Source organism: Hyaena hyaena, unplaced genomic scaffold, assembly GCF_003009895.1.
Source record: "Hyaena hyaena isolate Hyena2069 unplaced genomic scaffold, ASM300989v1 scaffold_862, whole genome shotgun sequence".
NCBI classification, from domain to species: domain Eukaryota; kingdom Metazoa; phylum Chordata; class Mammalia; order Carnivora; family Hyaenidae; genus Hyaena; species Hyaena hyaena.
Window position 1 is genome coordinate 84,777 of NW_024081494.1, and position 24,199 is coordinate 108,975.

The 24,199-nt window shown below is 38.3% G+C and overlaps 2 protein-coding genes across 5 annotated transcripts in view; one reads left to right on the top strand and one right to left on the bottom strand.

Annotated features, from left to right (window-relative positions):
* Window positions 1-336: 336 nt before the first annotated feature.
* On the bottom strand, window positions 337-22,754 carry DHFR (dihydrofolate reductase). 3 transcript variants are annotated; one of them, XM_039220121.1, is made up of 7 exons: window positions 22,384-22,754; window positions 21,967-22,016; window positions 18,168-18,273; window positions 11,593-11,719; window positions 8,466-8,581; window positions 1,421-1,527; window positions 337-377 (listed from the first exon to the last, which is right to left on the bottom strand). In XM_039220121.1, exons 1-6 carry the CDS (start codon window positions 22,563-22,565, stop codon window positions 1,449-1,451), a joined length of 660 nt encoding a protein of 219 aa, XP_039076052.1. In that variant the 5' UTR covers window positions 22,566-22,754; the 3' UTR covers window positions 337-377; window positions 1,421-1,448. The 3 variants fall into 3 exon arrangements, with proteins under 3 accessions (XP_039076052.1, XP_039076051.1, XP_039076053.1); XM_039220120.1 differs by lacking the exon at window positions 337-377 and having other exon boundaries at window positions 521-1,527; XM_039220122.1 differs by lacking the exons at window positions 337-377; window positions 21,967-22,016 and having other exon boundaries at window positions 521-1,527; window positions 22,384-22,467.
* The window catches only part of MSH3 (mutS homolog 3), a 179,616-nt gene continuing 178,065 nt past the window's right edge, over window positions 22,649-24,199 (top strand). Inside the window, exon 1 of one of the 2 annotated variants that reach the window (XM_039220117.1) lies at window positions 22,649-22,905. In XM_039220117.1, the coding sequence (XP_039076048.1) occupies window positions 22,699-22,905 (207 nt within the window). In that variant the 5' untranslated portion in view covers window positions 22,649-22,698. The remainder of the gene's footprint in view (window positions 22,906-24,199) is intronic. The other variant, XM_039220118.1, reaches the window with a different exon arrangement.

Sequence of the window (24,199 nt, forward strand, 5' to 3'; positions counted from 1 at the left end):
CATACAGTTTCCTACACATACTATATACCATCATTAAAGTTTTTAGGTATGATACACAATTCGCTTCTTTTACTTAACAGTCTTTGGCATTTTTCTGTCAGTACCTCATTCTTTTTAACTGCTACAGACAATATTAAATTTTGCAGACATACTGGTTGGTTATTTCTTTATTGATTGTCATTTGGGCTGTTTCCAAATTTTATTTTATTTTTTAAGTTTTTTTTTTAAAGTTTATGTAGAGAGAGAATGTGTGTGCTTGAATCGGAGGTGGGTGGTGCAGAGAGAGAGAGAGGGAGAGAAAGAATCCCAAGCAGGCTCTGTGCTGTCAGTGCAGAATCCAATGTGGGGCTTGATCTCATGAACTGTGAGATGATGACCTGAGGTGAGATCAAGAGTATGACACTTAAGCAACAGAGCCACCCAGGTGTCCCTGTTTCCAAGTTCAAAAAAATAGGTTCAGCAAATTCTCTTGGGTCCATCTCTTCATTCAGGATTAATATTTAGAAGCGGAAGCTCTAGGTTCAAACCCAGAATATTTTTAATTTTAATTGATATTGTTAACTTAAACTCTAAAAAAGTTGTATTAATTTACAAGGCAAAAAATACTCTTTCCTTGGATACCTAAGGATCCAAATCTTTACTAACGTTATAGGAAACCGAGTTTTAATTTTCACTTTTTAATTCAGTGAAGTTTTTTCGTTTCCAACTTCATAATTTTGGTATCTAGCATTATATAGTTTCATTATCTTTTCAATTTCTAATTTTAGCCATATGCTTGTTTAGAACACTCTTTTTTGTAAAGAACAACTGTATTCTATCAATGTAACATCCATGGAATCTCACTAAAGATCAGAAATAAGTTTTTAGAGGTCTCAGATCTTTTCATTTAACCTTCAAAAAGGTAGTGTCCTACCTGCCTCTTTACTATCCCAATGGAATATACCAGAGTTCCCTCAACTTACTGACTGCCTACCTGAGTGAACAGAACTTTTTTTGAGAAGAGTGAAATGCATAGAGAATTCAAAGTCGCTATTTTGATTTAATTTTCTTTTAATATCTGAGTTCTAGCTCTTGTGTTTATAACCATGTCTGACCTTTGGACAGATCTGTCTGGTTCTGTCTCCATAGATCCTGGTTTCAAGTCCTGCTCTCGTGATTTTCTCACTTTGGTTTTCAAAAGATACGCTACCATAGGCAGATGCTGGTCCTTGATGGGTATCATACAGCTATAGCAAAAAATGTTTCACAAATGGTTATCTGATATGGTCTAGTTAAGACTAATCTTACCTATAGTCTTACTAAGATTAACTTATAAAATCTCATTGCTTTGAAATAATTACCCATTGACCTAAAGTCAACAAAAGTCTTTTTTTTCTAATATTAAAAAATATATAATTGGAGGGGAAGGGGAAAAACTAACTTGACATAAGTCAGAAAACACCTTCATATTAATTGTTCTTCTCATATACTTCAAATTTATATTTAATGCCTTTCTCCTCCTGGACATCAGAAAGAACACCTGGGTATCTGTAAAAGAAAAATATGCATAATAATGTCAATTAAAAAAAGAAAGATATTGTGTTAATTAAAAAGGGACAGCTCAGCCAAAAAACATCAATAAGGTAAATAAAAGTTTTTCCTTCCTTTTTATCTTCATAAGAGTAAGCCACTGTGACATGCAAATATGCTATGGAAAAGTGTATGAAACAGAAAGAGAAAAACTTTCAAACTGTACAGAAAGTTAGAAGATGAAAAGTGCAATTTCTCCTTTCTTTCTGACTCCTATATCTTCTGTCCCAAAATAGCCACTGTCACCAGTTTCCACTATCATCCAGCCAGAATGAAATTTCTTAATGACATTTTGCAGATCTTACACTTGATATCAAATTTCCTGTGAGCAAATGAAAAACAAGGTACAACCTTTAGCTGCTCAGAGCAGAAATGACGTTATGTGTCTTGTGTGGTGAAAGATTCTGCTGTTTAATCAATGGACACCACATTGCTCTAATTTCCCAGTGTGTGCTTCATGGCAATTCTTTTACAGACATCACTGTTTATCGGAGATTTTCTAACTGTAGCTTAGTTTTGTGTTCCCTCCACCTTCCAATTCAAAACCCAAGTCCTCCTTTGGGGATATAACAAGACGTGGAGTTGTTAGATCATGTGGTAGTTCTATTTTTAGTTTTTTGAGGAACCTCCATATTATCTCATTTTTTTTAAAAAAACGAATCAGGATCTCAAAGATATATACCCTCCCATGTTCAGTGCAGCCTAATTTACAGTATCTAAGCAACCCAAATGCCCATCAACAGAACAATTAAACAAAAATGGTATATTTACATACAGTGGAATATTATTCAACTTCAAAAAAGAATGAAGTCCTGTCATATGCAGCATCATGGATAAACTTGGAGGTCATTATGCTAAGTGAAATAAGCCAGTCACAGAAGGACAAATACTGCATTGTCTAAAATGGTCAAACTCATAAGAACAGCGAGTAGAAGGGTGGTTGACAGGGGTTGGGAGAAAGGGGAAAAACAGTTGTTCAAGGGGAATAAAGTTGGGGCTCCTGGGTGGCTCAGTCAGTTAAGCGTCCGACTTCAGCTCAGGTCATGATCTCACGGTTCGTGGGTTCGAGCCCTGTGTTAGGCTCTGTGCTGACAGCCAGCTCAGAGTCTGGAGCCTGTTTCAGATTCTGTATCTCCCTCTCTCCTTGACCCTCCCCTGTTCATGCTGTCTCTCTCTCAGAAATTAATAAAACATTAAAAAAAAAACAAAGGGAACAAACTTTGTTGTGTATGATGATTAAGTTCTAGAGATGTGCTGTGCAACACTGTACCTATAATTAACAACACTATATTGGGTAATTAAAATTTTGTTGAGAGGAGGTCTCCTGTTGTATTCTTACAATAAAATTTTTTTCGCACTGAAAAACCCAACACCAACAAAAAATCCACTCAGGTCCTCCACTGAGGACTGTACTGACCACTCCCATCTCCAGCCCAAGTCTTGTACTTCCTCAGTATTGTGCAAGCTGCACCCCTATATACTCCAGGTGGGGGTGGGGAACACCTGCTTTAGTTGGACTTGTGTTTGACTCAGGTTCTCCTGTCTTCACCCTTATGAATAATTTGGCATTGAGGTCATTACATGAAGTGCTCTATAAATGTTATCCTTTAATATTATGAGTTTGTTTCATCCCCGCATTTCTAAACTCATTATAGCGGGGATAAGACAGGAGAAGATTTAAATCTCTTAGGATATCCAATGCAATGTTGAGTAATAATGGGTATTAACCTTTTGTTGACTAATCAGAGGTTATGCCATTTGATAAAAAAACATAAACATATAAAGTAACAATAGTATAGTAACATATAAGGAAAATAAAAAGCCGTTTTTTCTTGAAAAATTTACATTCCAGAGGAAGAAGCTATGTTTCTATTTACTAACCATTTTCTGAGCTGTTTCTGTTCAACTGTTTTAGTAGAAATACAGCATTTTTCTTTTTTTAAAGCCATGATTTTATGAGGCCAACTTTTAACCATAATTTTAGTTTCTTTGGAATGAGTCACCAAAAGTAACATTTACATTTTTGTGTGTTTGTAAAATTCTCAAGAGTAGCAACATTCTCAGTAAGATAAAAGCAAAATATGAAATTATTTCTAAAACCATGAATAATACTTAGAAATACTATATTATTGGCTGGGTATGGTTACTAGCCATGGTATTAATGTTAATCTGCTCTGTGAAACTGAAATTCAATTCTGCTTCAGATTAATTTTACTTTCCATAATATTCATATATTCAGTCTGTTTTTTTTTTTTTTCTCTTTTTAAGAAAGAGAGCATGCCTGCACAGAAAGAGAGAGAGAGAGAGAGAGAGAGAGAGAATCCTAAGCAGGCTCCACACCCAGTGCAGAGCCTGACAGAGGGCTCAATCTCGCCGCTGTGAGATCATGCCCTGAGACAAAATCAAGAGTCAGATGCTTAACCTAGTGAGCTACCCAGGTGCCCCCATATTCAGTCTGTTTTAATAATGATATAACTACCCCAACCATCATAATTCTAAACTTTTCTGAAGAGCAAACTGCCTAGGAGCCACATATGAACTCTGTGTTTAAGCCTAACAGGATGTGGAAATGCCTCCTATTTGTTATGAACCACCCAGAGATCCTCCTCTAGAATCTTCAGGCAGTAAGGAATCCAATTGATATGAAGAAACATAAGATCTGAACTGACAAAGCATGAAAATAATACTGAGATGATTTAATGTAAAGTCTAAAAAGGGGTAAATAGTTATAAAACAGTTATCTCTAAGAAACAACTCACAGCTAAAATAAAATGAAGACTATAGCAAGCACAGGCCTAGGAGGAAACACAAATAACATGAATAAGGATCCTGTTGGATAGTCAGGAACTAATGGGAGCAGAAAAGGAAATATCAGCCCATCAAAAACCTTCTTAAATTTGTCCATTGATAAGCAGCATCTGTCCCAGCTCTGGAGCTGACTATGGTCTCAAAGGCCTCTTCTGGTCTTCATCCTCTTTGCATAGTTACATGGAAGGTTGTAACTACAAGGAAAAACCTGATTGGGGCTCATTAAGCAGAACACTGCTGGTATAAAATATTTGGGCCTGCTGGTTTGGCTGGAGCCTAGTGTGAAATAGTCTGAGATGGGAAAGATTTCTTCCAGGTAAGATGAATGAGGGCACAGCCTTACAGGACAGGCTGGCATGCTGCTATCCAAAAAAAAAAAGAAAAAAAAAAAAAGACATAGACAATGACCCATGGGGGAAAAAGGCAGACAAAGTAAAACGTAACTTTGTTAAGATTTATTTCTGCTTTTAGGTTTTTACCACTTGTGGCTTCACCTACATTCTAATTTTATTCTCTTTGTGCTTCACAATAGTCCTCTCATCTTTATTTCATCTTACTAGTGCTTTTATTACCAGGAATATGGTGTTAATAAAAGATAACTGTGTTTGAACTGAAACTTATGTAACCACAAGAGGGCCACTAATAGAGGGGGTGGGGGTCTAAACTCTGTAGCTGTGGGAAAAGAGAAAGGGGGAGTAGATAACAATCAAGAGTTCATTTCTGGACAGTATGAAGCAATTCTAAGTTCCCCAATGTACAGAGCTTTGGAGAGAAAGCAGTTCAAGAAGTGAGCAACATTAGAGACTTCCAGGGACAAAGTATATTCCCTTTGTTTTTCCAGGTTTCTCTTTTTCCTACTTCATGAAAGACTGATCTACTCCAGATCTCCCCTTAGTGGATTCCCTCCCCTCTGCATTCAAGAGGTTGTTATAATGTTGGTACAGGCTTGAAAGTAAGATAAACATCAAATGATGTAATAGAAAAAAAACCCTTCATTTTCTTTCATAGCCTTGTTTAGAATGTCCATTTTTGGGCAATTTCCTTGGATTTTGGGTAGAAATATCCTACCTGAATCTTCCCACTATTTAAAATTTTCTAAGACATTTAAAGAACTGGGGAGCCTGGGTGGCTCAGTCAGTTAAGCATCCGACTCTTGGTTTTAGCTCAGGTCATGATCTCACAGTTCATGGGTTCGAGCTCTGCTTTGGGCTCTCTGTTGTCAGTGACAAGGCTGCTTGGGATTCTCTCTCATTCCCTCTTTCTGTGCCCTTTCCTCATTCTCTCTTTCTTAAAATAAATAAACCTAAAAAAATAAAAAAAGTAAGGACTAATACCAATCCTTCACAAACTCTTCCAAAAAAAATTGAAGAGGAAAGAGACCATTTCCTGACTCATTCTGTGAGGCTGGTATTCTCCCGACACCAAAACGAGGTGAAGACATTATTAAAAAAGGAAACTACAGACCAATATCTGTTACGAACATAAATGCAAAAATCCTCAACAAAATATAAGCAAATTAAATCCAGGAACATACAAAAAGGACTATACATTACTACCAAGTGGATTTATTCCAGAAATGCTAGAATAGTTTAACATGAAAATCATTCAATATAATACACCATATTAGTAGCCTTTTAAAGACAAAGACCACATGATTATCTCAATAAACTCAGAAAAAGGATCTGACAAAATCTCACACTCCCTCATGATAAAAAAATGCTCAATGAAGTAGAAATAGAAGAGATCTTCCTCAATGTGATAAAAGGCATGTATGAAAACCCCACAGATAATATACTTAATGGTAAAAGACTGAATGCTTTCCCTTTAAGAGCAGGAACAAGACAAGGATGTCCTACCCTTGCCACTTCTATTTATAATTAATTGCACTGGAGGTTCTAGGCACAGCAATTAGGTGGGGAAAAGAAATAAAATTAAAAAATAATCTAGATTCAGAAGAAGTAAAACTACCTCTATTTGCAAATGATATCCTACACAAAGAAAATCCTAAGAAATTCACTAACAGAATACATGAGTTCAGCAAGGTTGCAGGACATAAGATCAATAAACAAAAATCACTTGTGTATCTATGTATTACAAATGAGCAGTCTGAAAACAAAATGAAGAAAATAACTCTGTTTATATTAGCATCAAAAAGAATAAAATACATAAGAATAAATTAAAGAAGACCTAAATAAGTAGAAAGACATGACATGCTCATGGTTTAGAAAAATAAATATTGCTTAGATGGTGGCAAAATTCTCCAAAGGGATTGTTGGTTGCCCAATTCTGTGAATATACTGAAACCACTGAATTATATACTTTCAATGGGTGAATGGTGTGATGTGTGACTCATCACTCAGTAAAGTGTTAACATTTTCATTTCTAAGAGCCAGGGAGCCAGAATGGTATTAAAATACTGTAAGTTTTCAGGGATCCTGAAGGATCAGTTTTAGAAAGAGGTCTGAAGGAGAGCAAAGGATTTGGAAAGGCAAATTCACACAGTAAACTTCTCTTTTCTTTTTTTTTTTAGGATCAAAGAGATAGATAGGAATGAGGGACAACAGAGATCAATACTGACATAATGTGAGAATCAGCAACCTAAGTACAAGAGAAAATATATAAGGTGTGACAAAGAAACTCAAATGATTTTATAAATATACATGAAATCACTCAGTGATTTTTCTATGCAGTCACCTTTGGAAACTAAGCAAAAGCCTGTACTTGAGCTGTTTAGAAAGTTTTTAGAGTTCCTACAATTTTCAGTTCCCTTTAGAGCTAATTCAGAGCCCAAGGAAGTCTCTCACACATGTTATTAGATTCAAGACTATTACCTAGTACTCTATAGACTATTCCTCTAAAGCTTGGCCATCCACTTACTTAGATTTGGCTCAGAATGGCCTTTTAGGAGGTATTTCTCAAGACAAACTCACTCTCAAAGAATAATGACTGCATTCAACTGAGAATATTTGGAAGGATGTGTTAAAACCTAGTCTGAAAGCACTGACACAATTAATCTACTTTTACTCTATGAAAAGTGCTTTTACACTAAAATGCAATGAGTTTTCAAAATCAAGCAGTTTCTGTAGTAACCCCCTCTTCCGTCTCCACCACTGCCAGCCAAGTCCCTTGTTCTTTCACCTCAACTCCTGCAGCTAACTTGTCTCCCAGCTTCACTTTTGTCCCTTCTGTTCTGTTCACAAACAGCTGGAACAGTGTCACTCTCTATTCGAACCCTCTAAACTTGCATCTGGTCTGAGCCCTCTGGCCTCCCCCTTGCTTACAATGCTCACAGTAGTTTTTCAGGGTCAGGGAGCACACCACGCTCGTTTGTGCCCTCTGGTCTCTACACTATTTCTGGTTTCTGCAATGCACTTCTCTTTGTATGGTTGGTTTCTTGCCATTTAGATCTCAGCGTAGACCCCACCTCTTCAGAGAGGACTTCTCAGACAATACAGTATTTACCACATCACAATATTTCACTTCCCTGTACAGCAACTCTCTCGATGTTCATCTATCATTTGCTAACCTCCTTCTCTACTACAAAGAATCTAATCCTAGAGAGCATTGACAACATCTGTTATGGTAAGCACCGTTTCCCCAGTGCCTAAGACACTGTCTGATGCTAAGCAGAGATCTCATAGAATGAAGTAATGGGGCGCCTGGGTGGCTCAGTCAGTTGGGCATCCGACTTCAGCTCAGGTCATGATCTCATGATTCGTGGGTTTGAGCCCTGCGTCGGGCTCTGTGCTGACAGCTAGCTTGGAGCCTGGAGCCTGTTTCAGATTCTGTGTCTCCTTCTCTCTCTGACCCTCCCCTGCTCATGCTGTCTCTCTTTCTCTCTCAGAAATAAATAAAACATAAAAAAAAAAAAAAAGAATGAAGTAATGACTACTCTCCAGATTTCAGTAAAATTATTAGAACTTAGATATCCCAAGAGCTTGTTAAAGTAGATTTCCAAAAATTCCTGAAGTATTTGTCCACCGAACATATTACTACTCCAAATTCAATATGAAGAGATAAACTGTTTCTCTAATTCTTAAGCAGAAAAGCCAAAAGTACTTCAGACAAATTAATAACATTTTACTTACTCTGGGAGAAGTTTATATTTCTCCAAATCAATTTCTGGAAAAAATGTGTCACTTTCAAATTCCTGCATAATCCTTGTCACAAATAGTCTGAGATGGCCTGGCCTGTTCATGGCTTCCTTTGAAAGAACACAAAAGACATCACTTTATTTATCTGTTAAAAGAAACAGAAACTATAAGATTTGTTTGTTTAATTACATAGTCAAGTTTGTATCAGGTATTAAGAGACATGCTACATAACTTGTCACCTCCAAAGCATGCTATTGAAATTTCCTATTGTTAAATTTGGGGTCCTGCAAAGTATGTCTGAGTTATTTTGAGAATGGCACTAGTCATTATCAGTAATTATGAGAGTGAGTTTAAATATATTCTGGCCTCTAGTTTGCTTACATGAACTCTTTTTTCATTTAAGCATTCAGTATTATTTTTTTCCTTTGGTGGTAGTTTAAGAATTAAGAACCCTAAATTATCTAGTTGCTCTCCATAGGAAAATTGGCATATGTATATATGGATAAGACATTATAATTTTATGAAACTTTGATTATTGAAAATCCCTAGGGCATACTTAATTAGTACATTTACAGAGAATTTAATAATGCTTCCATTTCTTAGCAAATAGCTACAATGCTAGTAGGTTATTTACTTTCTTAGCCCCTTATTGCAAATGATTGTATTTGGCCTTATATTGTTAATGACTTTTCTAACTCTTGCCTATGGTACTGTTGATAGTTTCTATAGAAAAAACTGCCTTGAATGAATATCTTAAAACTCTAATAAATAAAGTCATGAATCCTAACTGAATTTCCAAGAGAGTAATAACCCTTGATTTTCAAAGAGCTTATGAAAGAAAAAAATACAGAATTTCAAGTGTGTGTTATCCTTGAAATTCCAAATAAGGCCACAGAACAAATGTTACTTTTTATTTTTGGCTTTCTACTACAGCATATATTAAGTAATTTATCTTCTTGCCCCACCCAAATAAATATCCGACCAATTTTAATGTTATCAAAAATTAGAAAACCTGAATAGGAAGAACCACGGCAGCATGATCTGTATCCAAGGAAGTGCTATATGGCACAACCTTTTCTGTAAAGGGTAAATATTTTAGGTTTTGCGGACCATGTGGTTTTTTCTTAACTTTGTGGGCAACAGCAGTTGTTGACAATACTAAACCAATGGACACGGCCACACGTTCCAATGAAACTTTGTTTACAAAAACAGGCTGGCCCCACGGAAGATAAGCTTAAACGTCGTTCTACAAGCTATTGTGATGAGAAGCAGGTGGATAACACAAAATTATCAGTTGGAGATTCTACTTCCTTATAATTTACGTACATATAGATATATCAAATTATGTGTATTTAAATATTTAAAAAAATAGATTTAAGTGAATATGGTATTTAATCACTCAAAAAGCGTATTAAACAAAGAAATGACTTGTTTTCCTTAAAATTCACACTTGGCTGAAATATCAAAGGAAAATATCCATTTCCTCATAAAACAAATGAAGCAAACAAAAGGTTATTGAAACAGGTCTGGGATCCTGGTGTATATCTCTTCTTTTAAAACAAATTCAGTGTTTATGTTATCACAAGCCACCAACATGTAGGGGCTAGATTTTTCCTTCACATAAACTTTAATTTTTTATTAGTGTTTTAAAAATTCTATTTATTATCCTCAAAAATTTTGAAAGCTGAAAGGTATCTGGTATTCAGAAGAAGAAATACTTTTGAGCACCTGGCTGTCTTGGTCTGTGGAGTGTGCAACTCCTGATGTCAGGGTTGTGGGTTCAAGCCCCATGTTGGGTGTAGAGATTACTTAAAAAAATAAAATCTTAAAAAAAAAAAAAAAGAAGGTTTCAGCTGGAGCCTCCATCTTCCAGTAATTCATCAAGGGAAAGAGGAGAGGTACCCCACTACATGTTCTCTAGACCTTTTAGAAAACATGGAATTGTTCCTTTGCCACATACTTGAGAATCTGCAAGAAAGGTATGTTTTGGACATCAAGGGAATGGGCACTGTTCAAAAAGAAATGCTTCACAAACGTTACCACTGCAAAACTGGAAGAGTCTACAGTGTTACCCAGCATGCTACTGGCACTGTTGTAAACAAACATGGGCGAGATTCTTGCCAAGAGAATGAATGTACATATTGAGCAAATGAAGCACTAAAAAGAGCCAAGACAGCTTCCTGAAGTGTGTGAAAGACAATGATCTGAAAAAGAAGGAAGCCAAAAAGAAAGGTATGTGGTTTCAACTGAAGGGCCAGCCTGCTCCACCCAGGGAAGTACACTTTGGGAGAACCAATGGAAAAGAGCCTGAACTGCTTGAACCCATTCTCTGTGGATTCATGGCATGATAAATGTTAAAAAAAAAAAAAGAGACACAGAGAGAGAGAGAGAGAGACCTCAAGATTGGGTAAAAAAAAAAACCCTAAGGGCTCTTTTCTTTTACTTGTTTTTCTTATATTATGAAATCATTATACAAAATTGTTGTTTCCTTTCAACAAATTCATATACATCTAGTCAGTGTTTACCACCTGAGAGCCCCATCCCTTTCTCAGTAAGAACCTACATATCCTTGGAAAAAGGGGATAATTCAGTATATCAGGGCACATCCAGGGAGCAGAAAACAGTGCAATGCAAGTATAATTCTAAGGGAACGATTTAGAATGTTCTTATAATTTTTTAATGTTTATTTATTTTTGAGAGACAGAGAGTGGGAGTGGGGCAGGAACAGAGAGAAAAGGAGACAAAGAATCTGAAGCAGGCTCCAGGCTTCAGCTGTCAGCACAGAGCCTGATGTGGGGCCTAAACTCACAAACCATGAGACCATGACCTGAAGTCCGTTGCTTAACCAAATGAGCCACCCAGATGCTCCTCGAAGGTTTTTTAAATTAGAAACATCAAATATTTTGAATTGAAAATAAACTAACCAGGCTTAAAAACTGACTTAGATATTTTTATTTAGTTTTCGTGATAGTATCTAAAACAAATAATTCAAATTGACAATGTGTCTAGCTTGCAGTAGGGATACTATATTTCCTTTGTTTATGGCTTAATTTTTCTAAAGTTCAGATGGCAAGAAGTTGAAGGAAAGTGGGGAAGAACATTTCTTTATGCTTTTACTTACCTTATAAACAGAACTGCCTCCCACTACCCAAACCATGTCCACTTTATCTGCTAACTCTGGTTGGTCAATAAGTTTTAAGGCATCATCCAGACTTTTGGCAAGAAAATGAGCTCCTTGTGGAGGTTCCCTGAGGTTAAAGAAATAATTACAAATAATTTCTATGAAACCCATTGATACTAGTCAAATAATCTATATAGGAATAAGTAATTATAAACCAAAATCATCATAAATATGAATTCTTTCAATAAAAAAACACAATAATTCAATCAGTAATACAATATGACCAATAATTCAAATCATATGTGTGTATATATCGTTCACAATGAATCAAAAAACAAACACTTCTGGTGATAATTATGGTTGAAAAGAGTCAGAAAAGTAGTTGTCTCTGGAGGATAGGATAAAGATTGATTGGGAAGAGGCATAAGGGAACTTATAAGGGGTCATGGTAACATTCTCTGTCTTTGGTATGGGGTTATATAGGTGCGTGCATTTGTGAAAACTTAGCAAAAGTACACTTAAGATTTGTACATTTCAATGTATATAATATTCATCACAAAAGATGGGGCGCCTGGGTGGCTCAGTTGGTTAAATGCCTGACTCTTGATTTCCACTTAGGTCATGATCTCACGATTCCTGAGATCAAGCCTCGCATTGGGCTCTGTGATGTCAGCTTGGGATTCTTGCTCTTCCTCTCCCCAACTTGTGTGTAGGCACACTTGCATTGTTTGCGTTCTCTCAAAATAAATAAACTTTTAAAAAAAAAGGAGAAAATTGTAAAGAAATAGTAGACTCTAGTTAGTGATATATATGCTGAAGTACTTAGGGAAAACATCCTAATGTCTCCAAGTTATTCTGAAATGCATTAAAAAAAAAGACCAATTGATGGATGGATGGATGGTAAAACAAGCATAACAAATTATTAATGGTAGAATCTATGTGTTAGGTATACAGGTGTTTACTGTAAAGTTCTTTCCATATGTTTGAAAGGTTCATAATAAAATGTTGGAGACAGAGTAGTATGTTTGAATGACTGTAGTATGGAATGATATTCAACCTGTTAATATGTGATGAATGGGGAGTAAAAGACTTCATGTTTCAAACAATATAGAAATGGATAATGTATTAATAAATGAGCATATGGCGAGGATGTGGAGAAACGGGCACCCTCCTGCACTGTTGGTGGGAATGTAAACTGGTACAGCCCCTCTGGAAAACAGTGTGGAGGTTCCTCAGGAAACTAACAATAGAACTCCCTTATGACCCAGCAATAGCACTGCTAGGAATTTACCCAAGGGATACAGAAATGCTGAGGCATAGGAGCACATGTACCCCAATGTTCATAGCAGCACTCTCCACAATAGCTAAAACATGGAAAGAGCCTAAGTGTCCATCAACAGATGAATGGATCAAGAAGATGTGGTTTATCTATACCATGGAATACTACATGGCAATGAGAAACAATGAAATCTGGCCATGTGTAGCAACATGGATGGACCTTGAGGGTGTTATGCTGAGCGAAATAAGTCAGGCAGAGAAGGACAAATACCATATGTTTGCACGTATAGGAGGATTAGGAGGAACTTGACGGAGGACCAAGGGGGAGAAGAAGGGCGGAAATGGTGGGGGAAAGGGAGAGAGGCAAACCATGAGAGACTCTTGAATGCTGACAAAAACTGAGGACTGATGGATGTGGGGGGGAGGGGGAGATGGGCATGAAGGAGGGCACTTTGGGGATGAGCACTGAGTGTTATGTAGAAACTAATTTGACAATAAACTATTTGTAAAAAAAAAAAAAAAAAATAAATGAGCATATTATTTTTAAATTAAAAATCCAAAGGAGGAAGAGTTAATTTCAGTGTTACAACTACAGCTTAATTTCTCCCTATCTCCACAACTGTTTTGATGATGTTACTGTTTTTTTGGGGGGGAGGGGGGGTGATGGAGAGCTGTAATCCTTTTATAAATGAAGAAACATGTAGAATCTGGCTTTCATTGTAATTAGACAGAGAACAGAAATTACAATTCAAAGTCAAGTTCTTAGAGTAATGCTTTAAAGTTATGTAACTGCCTTGAATTAGTGGTTATAACAATGATTAATCAAGAGCTAATGGAGATTATTCATTCTCTTCACTGCCTCCTCTCTCATCTCCTTCATAGATATTTTACTTATTTCATTCTGTCATCTCTATAAAGGAGTTAGGATAGCACAAAGAATGTACTTTGTCTAAAAGCTGGAAAAGGACTCAGACGCCAGGGTGAGGTTAAATGAGCCAAGGAATTCTCTAAGGTGTCAGAGCGACTGCAGCGAGTAGGTTGGACAAGGCTGTGTAGGGGGAGAACTGAATGTAGATTTGAGCTTGGGGAGAAGATAGTCTAGTTAATAAAGTCTGGAATGATTGAAACAGAGTCAACGTGGCTTTAGTAACTGAGGATGCTGAAGTCAGAAATGATGACAGGAGTCAGGGTAGAATGAAATATGGTGATATAGGATCTGACGTAAGAGGAGAATTAGAAGAGGTGCCCTAAAAGTTGGTGGGTTATAGCAAAAATAATTTAGAAGGTGGTATAAATGGCTGGGTGGACTTCAAAGAAAGAGGGCAATCATTCTGTGTAGACTGGAAGAATGGCATGAAATGGTTCCAGGGCTTAAGGTGAAGACTACTTTTTTGACCAAATTTTGTAGTGAGTCTAGAAAAGGAAAACAAAGACCAGATTAAGGATTTGTTTTAGATTTTAGTTATCATAAAGACATGGAGGAAATGCTTCTGCAAAATGTTACTCTTTCCTGCTTTAGAAATTTGAAACATTTGATCCAAGGTAGGTAGAAAAAAATAAGTAAATTAGCCCAACGTGTTCACTGTGTAAAAGCACAAATCCTAGAACTAACAATGAATAGCATATAGCAAGCACTCAATACTGTGACTTATTTCATTGCTAAATTTCCTTCCTATATTTATCTCAGACTAAAAGAGATTGCATTCTCTAACAAGAGAGGTTTGGTATGTGGTTGCATATATAGTCAAGAAGCATGTGGATATCATTGATATCTTGTTTCCAACTTAAGAGTCTTAGTTCCCACAGAGGGTTGGCATGAGGACTAAGACATAATGCACATAGTAGGCACACCAGTGATACTTCTTTCCTCCCTATTCAAGAGAGGCTGCTTTTTACCTGATGGATAGTTACATTAGAAAGAAAATATCTAACATTTGAGTACCCACTCGCTCTCCCAAGTAGTGGGAACAGGTAGCGTTTTATCTGCCTCATATTAGCAGTCCTATGTAAGTACTTTCATTCCTTTTATAGATGATATTGAGGGTGAGGGATTCAGTGGCCAGTGGTAACAGATCTAGGAAATGGTGGACCTGAGATGTGAACTCCAGCAGCCTGACGTTGGAGTCTGTGTGTTACAACTCCCTACATAGTAGATCTGATATTGGTAGGGTACTTTCTGTGTGCCAGAAATTTAACATACAAAATTTCAATGAATCCTCAAAATCACCCTAAGAAGTTCTCATTATTAATCCCATTTAGTAGATAAGGAAACTGAGGCTCAGCGAGGCTTCAAGTTAATAGGTACCAGAGTGGGTATTAGAAGGCAGGTTGGTAAGTCTTTGCTATACCAACTGTGTGAATGGTGAGGAAAGAAGAGAGAAAGCTTTAATCACTGTGGAGAATGACAGGCCATAAAAAATTATTATACTATGAAACGTCAAATAACTTTCATGGGTTGAAGACAATTTACAACATCTTATATCATGAAGGCAATTTTGAACTTACTTAAGATGCTGTCAAAACTACCGCAGTGTGGTAAAATTTATTTAATTTTTGGTTCCAAAGCCTTAAAAAATTACTTTATTCAGCTACAAATCATATACCACACAATTTATCCTTTTAGTGTGTAAAATTCAGAAATTTTTTAGTATATGCATAGAGTTGTAAAACTATCACCACTATCTACTTCTAACTTTTTTGATGTTTTATTTATTTTTGAGAGTCAGGAAGAGACAGCGTGAGCAGGGGAGGGTCAGAGAGAGAGAGATACAGAATCTGAAGACAGGCTCCAGCCTCTGAGCTGGCTGTCAGCACAGAGCCAGACACAGGGCTCAAACCCACGAACCGTGAGATCATGACCTGAGCTGAAGTTGGACGCTTAACCGATTGAGCCACCCAGGCACCCCTCAACTATCTACTTTTAGAACATTTCCATCCTCCCCAAAAGAAACCCTGTATCCATTAGCAATCATTCCTCACTCCCATCCCCACTCAGGAAACCAATATTTACCTTCTGTGTCTATGAATTTGTCAGTTCCAGAAATTTCACATAAAGAGAATTACATGGCCTTTTGGTTTTTTGTTTTTTTTTCCTTCACTTAGCATACTGTTTTCAAAGTTTATCCTTGTTGTAGCATATATAGGTTCTTCTTTTTATTGTGAATATTCCATTGTATGCATATAGGACACTTTGGTTATCCGTTCATCAGTTGATGGATATTTGGGATGTTTCTACCTTTTTGGCTATTATGTATGATGCTCCTATGAACATTTGCATACAAGTTTTTATGTGGTCATGTGGTTTCATTTCTTCTTCATTTCGTAAACCAAGGAGTGGAACTGCTGGGTCATGTGATAGAACTCTAAGTTTAACAGTTTGAGAAAATGCCAATCTATTTTCTGAATGTAGTGCATATTTGTTTTAAAGCCACCAACTTGAATGTAGAGATAGCTTTGGAAAAGCATTTTCTCCCTATACTTTAAGGAAATAGTTACTGCAAATAATTAGAATCTGACAGCAAAGTTTGGAGTTAACTTGAAGATTCAACTTCTTCTTACATTGGAGGTTGGTGGTGGAAAATTGAGTATTTTTAAAAGCTTGCCTGAGCAATAGTGATTACATGGGTAAATCTCTCCCATTTAATTTAGAACCTAGCACTGTATGGCATACAGCAGATGCCCAGGTTATGTGTGTAACTGACCCCCAAGTTGGGAAGCAGAAGGAAGCACAAAAAATAAACTCTAAATAATTTTTCCTAACTGGTATCTTTATTTCCCTAGGAAAATGGATAATAAAGACTTATGAAATTTTCTGCCTTAAAAAAACAAGTGAAATATAGCAACAAATGTTATATATAAATACGCGAGAAACAACCAAACCCAATTACATATACCACAGGGGGGTCATAAAGAAGAAATTAGACTTATCATCTGAGGAGATTTGCAGGCTCAACTGAGTCTCTTCCCCACTGAGATTTCTTTCTGTTTTAGCTCAAGCTAGCCATAAATAAACTTGAGTAGTATTCAAGATGTTATTAAAGAGTCTCTGGGAATGGCGATAGAGTCTGTGAATTTGGATTCCACCAAGTAAAAAGATAATCAGAATATCCTAGCAACCAGAATAAAGAGAACAGTATGAAGACTGAGGCAGATGGCAAGATGTTCATCAACATATTCTTCATCACCCAAAGGCGATCAATGCAAATATTGTGGTATACTTTCTGTCATGTTTTTACCTGTGCCATTCTAGGAGGGATTTGGGAAAAACTTTATATAAGCCTGAATTCCCTTAGCCTAAAGTTGTGTAATGTTTTTCTCCTGCTCATGGTGTGATGGTCTGTGATGTGTTCACTTGGCTGGGCTCTAGTACTTGGTTACTCAGACACTAATCGAAGTGTTGCTGTGAAGGTTTTCTGTAGACATGATTAAATTGATAAACTGGTGACTTCAATTTGGGGAGGCAGGATTCAATCAGTTGAAAGGCCTTAAGAGAAGTTCTGCAGCTTCCCTGAAGAAAAAATTTCACCTGCAGATAGAAGTTTCAGCCCCTGCTGGAGAGTTCCAGCATGCCCTTCTTGATGGTCTGCCTTAGAGAGATCTGGACTTGCCTAGCCAGCACCCACAAATGTGTAAGCCAACTCCTCATAATAAAGTCCCCAGGGCATTTCCAGACATCAGGAACTATCTACTCCAATGTTAGATTGGAGGACAGGAAAATTCCTAGTAGAAGTCAAAGAGACTTCTTTTTCTCCAGAATCCCTAGGTTGATTTCAATGCTTTCATTTTTTTTTTTCACCTGTAGACATTGTGTAAAGAATACAAGTACAAAATATTATTTGGGTGTGGTGGTAAACTAGGACAATAGGGTACAAGGTTATGACTGAGTTTTACCCCATCCTAAAATGTGTATCTTATTGTATTCAGGATAGGGTATGGAGAGGGGATAAACCACTTAATCTTGGTAAACCCCCAAAACACATGTGAAACCAGAAAAAAGTTATTAACTGTATTGTATAAATGATACTTGAGTCTAGTGAGTAACAGTTCAAGGGAACTGGCAAAGCTGTTATCCTAGTGAGATTTAATGTAACTTGTCAGAGTGGTGAAATCACTTAAGTAGCAGAGTGAAATTACTGTCATGTCGCCTGCATAACTGCTTATACATTTTCTGTAAGCACCTTTATGACATTAAGCAGCTTGATCAACAGTGCTGTATTTATACTATTTTGTCATACACAGACCTCTACCATAAGAAATGGGACATGATTTTCTTGCAGTGAATTTGTTGTAATACTTACTTCAGGTCTCTACTGAGAACTATATTAATTCTGTCCTTTAAAGGTCGGTTCTTCTCAGGAATCGAGAACCATGTCTTCCTACCCATAATCACCAAATTCTGTTTACCTAGAAAATCACATAAAAATAAGTATATTTTGGGAGTATACATTTATATTTTCATATATCTACTTATACGTGCATAGATATGATTGTCACAGTGACACCTAGTGGATCTGCTTCAAAAATTAAAATTTAAAACAGGCTTATCAAAATTGACATTTATCACCCATTTCCTAATTATATTAACTATTTTTCCCTGTGTCAATTTTTATAGCCAATATTTAGTTTTAATCAATTGCAATCATGTATAATAGTGAATAGCCAAGATTCTGGGACAAAGTGCTGAAGCTGAACATATTCTGTCATCTACCAGACAAGTCATGAATCTTCTGTGCGTTACTTTCCTTATTTATAAAATGGAGGTAACAGTAGTTTCTAGTTCTAGGGTTATAGAGGGGATTGAGGATTTAGGGTTATAGAGGGGAATGAGGATTTAGAACATCTAGCAAGTACTGTTTAACTGTTTGATATGATAGTATTACTCATTTGTATACTTTTTATTTATATTAATAGCGATACTTTTCAAGATAGTTGCTTAGTAGTCCACTCACTTAAAAAGCTAAAACTTTCAATTGGGCCTCTCTTTTAAGTATAATGCTTCTATAGAAACTTTATACACATAGCTTCCATTTTTGATAAACTACATGGAAGATAAATCTTAGGAGTCAGATATCGGGATCAAAGGAATATATACATTTCTATAATTCTTGGTATGTTCTGGTGGGCTATCAAAAGTAGTGCATGTGTCTGTTCTAAAGACTCATCATTAGTTTGAATTTTTTTTTCACAGTAAAATATTTTTAATACATTTCCCAGAAATTGTGAAACTGAATTACTATAACAATTAACAAATTGTTTTAAGTCAAGTGGTTCTGAATTCATTGCTTTCAACTAAATTGAAAGAGAACCCAATGAAGGGTCTGAGAAATCACTGAGTCAGGAACATAAGAGCAGATTTACAGGAGACAATGCATTTGAGGTACTAGATTAATAAAAATAATTTTAGACAATGGATTGTCATGTGATTTCTGGCATATAATTCAGGAGTTCAAGGAATTAAAGGAATTGAATGTAATTTCTTTCTTTTCTATCTTCTTTCCATAGACAAGTTACTCAGCACTCATATTTACAAAAAATCAAAATAAAAAATTAAATTGTTCCTGAGCCCTATATCACTCCAGGAATATATTATCATCATCCAAGGAGAGGGATGGCTACATGAACTAATCAAGAAGAAAAAGCCCCATCCATTTCATTAAGAGATGCATTTTCAATAAATGTTCACTTTTTATTTTTAGTAGTTATTAGAATACATAATATTTTGCTTCTACTTATATAATGATAACCATGGTAATGATAACTACTCTTATGGCTCAGTAACTGTAGCCTTAAGGTCTCATGAAGTGAAGTTTTAAAATTTCAATGTATATGTATATTAATGTGGGTACATATATTTTATTAATAGAAATATAGGGGGAAATTCTATGAATAAAGTAAAATAGAATGCAAGTTTAAGGAGATAAAAGGAGTAAAGAAAAATTTCTGACTTTTGATGAAGAGCTTGTTCACATATATTTTTTAAAGGTTACTGAGTACAAAATTGTTATGATATATAGATTCAGTGGATACACTTAAGAGTAATGTGACAGATTTTACAATGTCAATATTTATAACCCCAAAATTTGCATCTATTTAAACTTAGGATACAATTTTTATTCTCAACCTAAAATTCTCAACACAGGCACATAGTTTTTTAAAAATTCTAGAAAATCACTTCTGTCAAGAAAATGTTTTTAGTAAGAACATGTCTGGAAGGCAAGATGATGACTTCAGTTCTGAACATGTTGCATTTGTGGGTACCACAAAGGGACATCCAAGTGCAGAGTAAGAGCTAACACTTCTGTTGCACTTATCACACAGTTTAAATCACCAGGAGGGGTGTTTTCTACAAACTTCTTTAATCCTCACTACCACCTTTTTAAATTTGTACTATTAATGTCACCACTTTATAAATGGGGATACTGAGGCACAGAGAAGTTAAGAGATTCACCCAAAGCCACAAAACTCTCCTAGCTAGCGGAACATATATGAATCCAGACAGTCTGCATGAAGAGTCTGTATTCTTTACACATTATAATACCTCTTGAGGGGTTGAGTTGGAAATACAGAGTTGAGGGTCATGTGAGCCTTTAGACAGTAATTTAAACCACGGAACAGATGAGATTAGGTAGGAAGAGCAACATTTTTTTTAGCAGCAGGAAAACGAGAGCCTCAGTGTTAAGGGTCTTTATGAAGATGCTTCTGGCATTCCACTGCAGGCTCCTGGACTCTTGAAAAGCCTCCAGCCTTCATGGTGCCCCCTGTAGAATATGCACTCCATTTTCAAGAACAGAGCTTTAGGTGTTAATAAGGAGATATCAATTATCAAAAATATCAGAGCCAAGAGGTGAGGAATTCTGATGAGAAATGGTACAGACCTGACCTAACAACAAAGGTGGAGATGATGAGTAAAGAGCATAGAAAGACATGGGGGGAAAAAAAACAAAAAACAAAAACAGCAAGCCAAGACAACCTTGGTATCCTTTCATCCACTCATCCAAGAAATACTGTGTTTACTGAAAGCAAGTGAATAGGCCAGGCATTGGATGCTTTTCCTATTACCAGATCATACTTTGGATTCTAGAGAGTAGTTCATGTCAATTCTTTAGCTTCAAGCTTTGCTATCTTGTCTCTACCAGTGACCCAAGTGCAAGACCCAAGGACCCTGTAGCTGTTAGAGTTATGCCGCATCTGCTTTCTGCTTGACTGTTTCTCTTTTAGTCTACTACTGTTTCTTCTATGAGCAAATAAATACAGATCTTTTAGGTTTTAAATGGGCATCTCACCACCATATTCTTTTCCTTGGTTGTCCTGTCCAGTGGCTCAATTCACCTACTTTCCTGTACCTAAAACTATCCTAGAGATCCCACAAATTCCTCAAACCTCAAAATTAATCATTACAACTGCACACTCTTCTCCACTTCTTTATTCTCCATGTCACCCAGACTCTCAAACTGAAGATCTGAGAGTTCATTCTTGATCCCTTCCTGATCTCCATACTGAGTATCATGGAACCGTTTTTTTATTTTTTATTTTTATTTTTTTTTAATATTTTTATTTATTTCTAGGAGAGAGAGAGAGACAGCGTGAGCAGGGGAGGGTCAGAGAGAGAGGGAGACACAGACTCTGAAACAGGCTCCAGGCTCTGAGCTGGCAGTCAGCACAGAGCCCGACGCGGGGCTCGAACCCACGAACCGCGAGATCGTGACCCAAGCGAAAGTCGGACGCTTAACCGACTAAGCCACCCAGGCGCCCCTCGTTTTTTTAGACTTTTATCCTCTTCACTGATCTCCAGGCCCTATGGTTGTTTGTAGCAGCTATGCCAAAGGCCTCCTCCTCTCCTTTCCACGCTCTTTCACCAAGGCCTGTACCAGGCTACTAATTCTGCCCAGTACCTCAATTTACGCGTGCCCACATAAAATTTCAAAGGTTTTTTTTGTTTTAAAAAAAGGGTGACAACCTTGGGAACTGCATATAAATCAGCGGTAAGACCAAAGGTCCCTGATTAACATGGAAAACTTTCAAAGTAAAATTTGTACTGACAAGCTTACTCAAACAAGATGTTTCTCAAACCTCAATCAGTTAAAAATCCCACATTACCTTCTACTGATGGCGTTGTAGTCATTCTTTGGAAATACTTGAATTCATTCCTATAAGTTAGACAAACAGCGTTACTCATAACATTATCTGCTGGGCTCAAGCTCTAACGCTCCCGGCAGACGCTGCCCTGCGGGGCGTGGGGGTGGGTTCTCAGGCACCAGGACTTTGTTCCGCGGCACGCGCAGCGGGGAAAAGTCCTCGCCAGGCAACAGGAGCACGACGCAAACCAAGAACAGGGCCTGCCGGCTCCAGACCGCGGAAGGACGCAGTGGCCTAGCGCTGGTTCGCTCAGGTACCAAGTCCGACCCCACCCTCCCACTGAAAGTGTCAGGCCCCTCCCTGGTGCCACGATCAAAGGCAACCCGCGCCAGCACCCCTCTCCCCAAACACCCAAAACACTTCCGGGCCCGCAGGTACCTGAGCGGGGGCCAGGGCAGGTCCCCGTTCTTGCCGATGCCCATGTTTTGGGATACAGCGACGATGCAGTTCAGTGGACGAACCATGGCAGCAGGTACGAACACCACGGCGCACCTCGCCGCGCCGGGAGTCCCCACCGAGTTTGGCGCGAAATCGCAGCCGCCCCGCCCCCTCGGTCCCATTTGTGCGGCTGAGACTCCGCCTCCCGCCCCGGCGCACGGCAGGGTCGTAACGTGCTCGCGCCCGCGGACGTGGGGAGCTGCGGTCGCGCTCCCGGCTCGTCCTTGGCCTAGTGTCGTCACTCTGGGCCCCGAAATGTCGGGTCGGAAGCCTGCCTCTGGTCGTGCCGCTGCCGCCGGCCCAGCTCCTGCAAAGCAAGCGGTTTTGAGCAGATTCTTCCAGTCTTCGGGAAACCTGAAATCCACGTCGTCCCCTACGGGTGCATCCCCGAAGGCCGACCCTGACTCCGACTCCGCAGCGCCCCTAGCGTCCACTCTCCCGCCTAAGTGGCCGCCACACGTGGTGGGTTCGGTCCAGGACGGGGCGGGGCCGGCGGGGAGGTGGGGCGAGACAAGATGGGCGGGGACGGTGCTTGTGGGTGGGGCAGGAGGAGGTGACGAATGTACGCGCGGATCGACGAGCTGGGCAGGTCCGCTGAGGTAGGGGCGCGCTCAGAAAGGAGAAGGCGGGAAAAGCCAGGCCGGCCTTTCTGTTCAAGATTTAGGTCAAAGACTGTGCTTTCCACTTGGGAGTAATAGACTTGAGGCCAAGATCACACAGGTTCTTGATGGCAGACCTGAGACACGAACAAAGGGCTCCTGACTTCCATTCTGATGGGGGTAGAGGCCTGTGGACAAAGGATACATCTTTTAACCTCCATTCTGCCTCTTTTTTTTTTTTTTAATGGATTGGAAGTTGAAGAGGCGCTTTATTTACTTTGTTTATATATACTTGGTTAAGTGACTGGAAGAAAATTGCCGCTAAATCTCTAGTTTTTTTTTTTTTTTTAATGTTTTATTTATTTCTAGGAGAGAGAGTGAGAGAGACAGCGTGAGCAGGGGAGGGTCAGAGAGAGAGGGAGTCACAGACTCTGAAACAGGCTCCAGGCTCTGAGCTGGCAGTCAGCACAGAGCCCGACGCGGGGCTCGAACCCACGAACCGCGAGATCATGACCTAAGCGAAAGTCGGACGCTTAACCGACTAAGCCACCCAGGCGCCCCTAAATCTCTAGTTCTTACGGCTGCAATAGTGGTGCTAATATTTTAAGCGACTAGGGTCAAAGCAGTCATAGAGTGCAGTTCCTTAGTGACTACTCCTTATAGCCAAGATTGTAAAGTCTGAGACACAATATGGGTTAGGTTCCTTAAGGTGGTACAGATGTGAATGGTTAGTCATTGGTTCCTTCCTGTTGCTTGCCACCCCTCAACTGAATAAATAAGTAAGTTTGTTTTGTTTCTACCAGGTTAACTGCCACCAAGAGAAAACCTAAGGTGAGCCCCTCACTGGGGCTCCCCTGGTATTGTATTTTTGAGCTGAGGATAAGGAAAGGGATTGCAGACTGGCTTTTAGCCACCTTCCAAATTTCTTTTCTTTTGTTTTGAGAGAGAGAGTGAGAATAATCGGGCAAATGGGCAGAGAGAGGGAGACACAGAATCCCAACCAGGCACTGCATTGCCAGTGCAACTAGAGGCAGGGCTCATCAAACTCACAAACCTGTGAGATCATAACCTGAGCCTTTCCAGTGCGCCTTCTGAGCCACCCAGGTGCCTGCACCCTCCAAGTTTTAAAACAGATGGGGTGACAGCTTCTTCAGAGT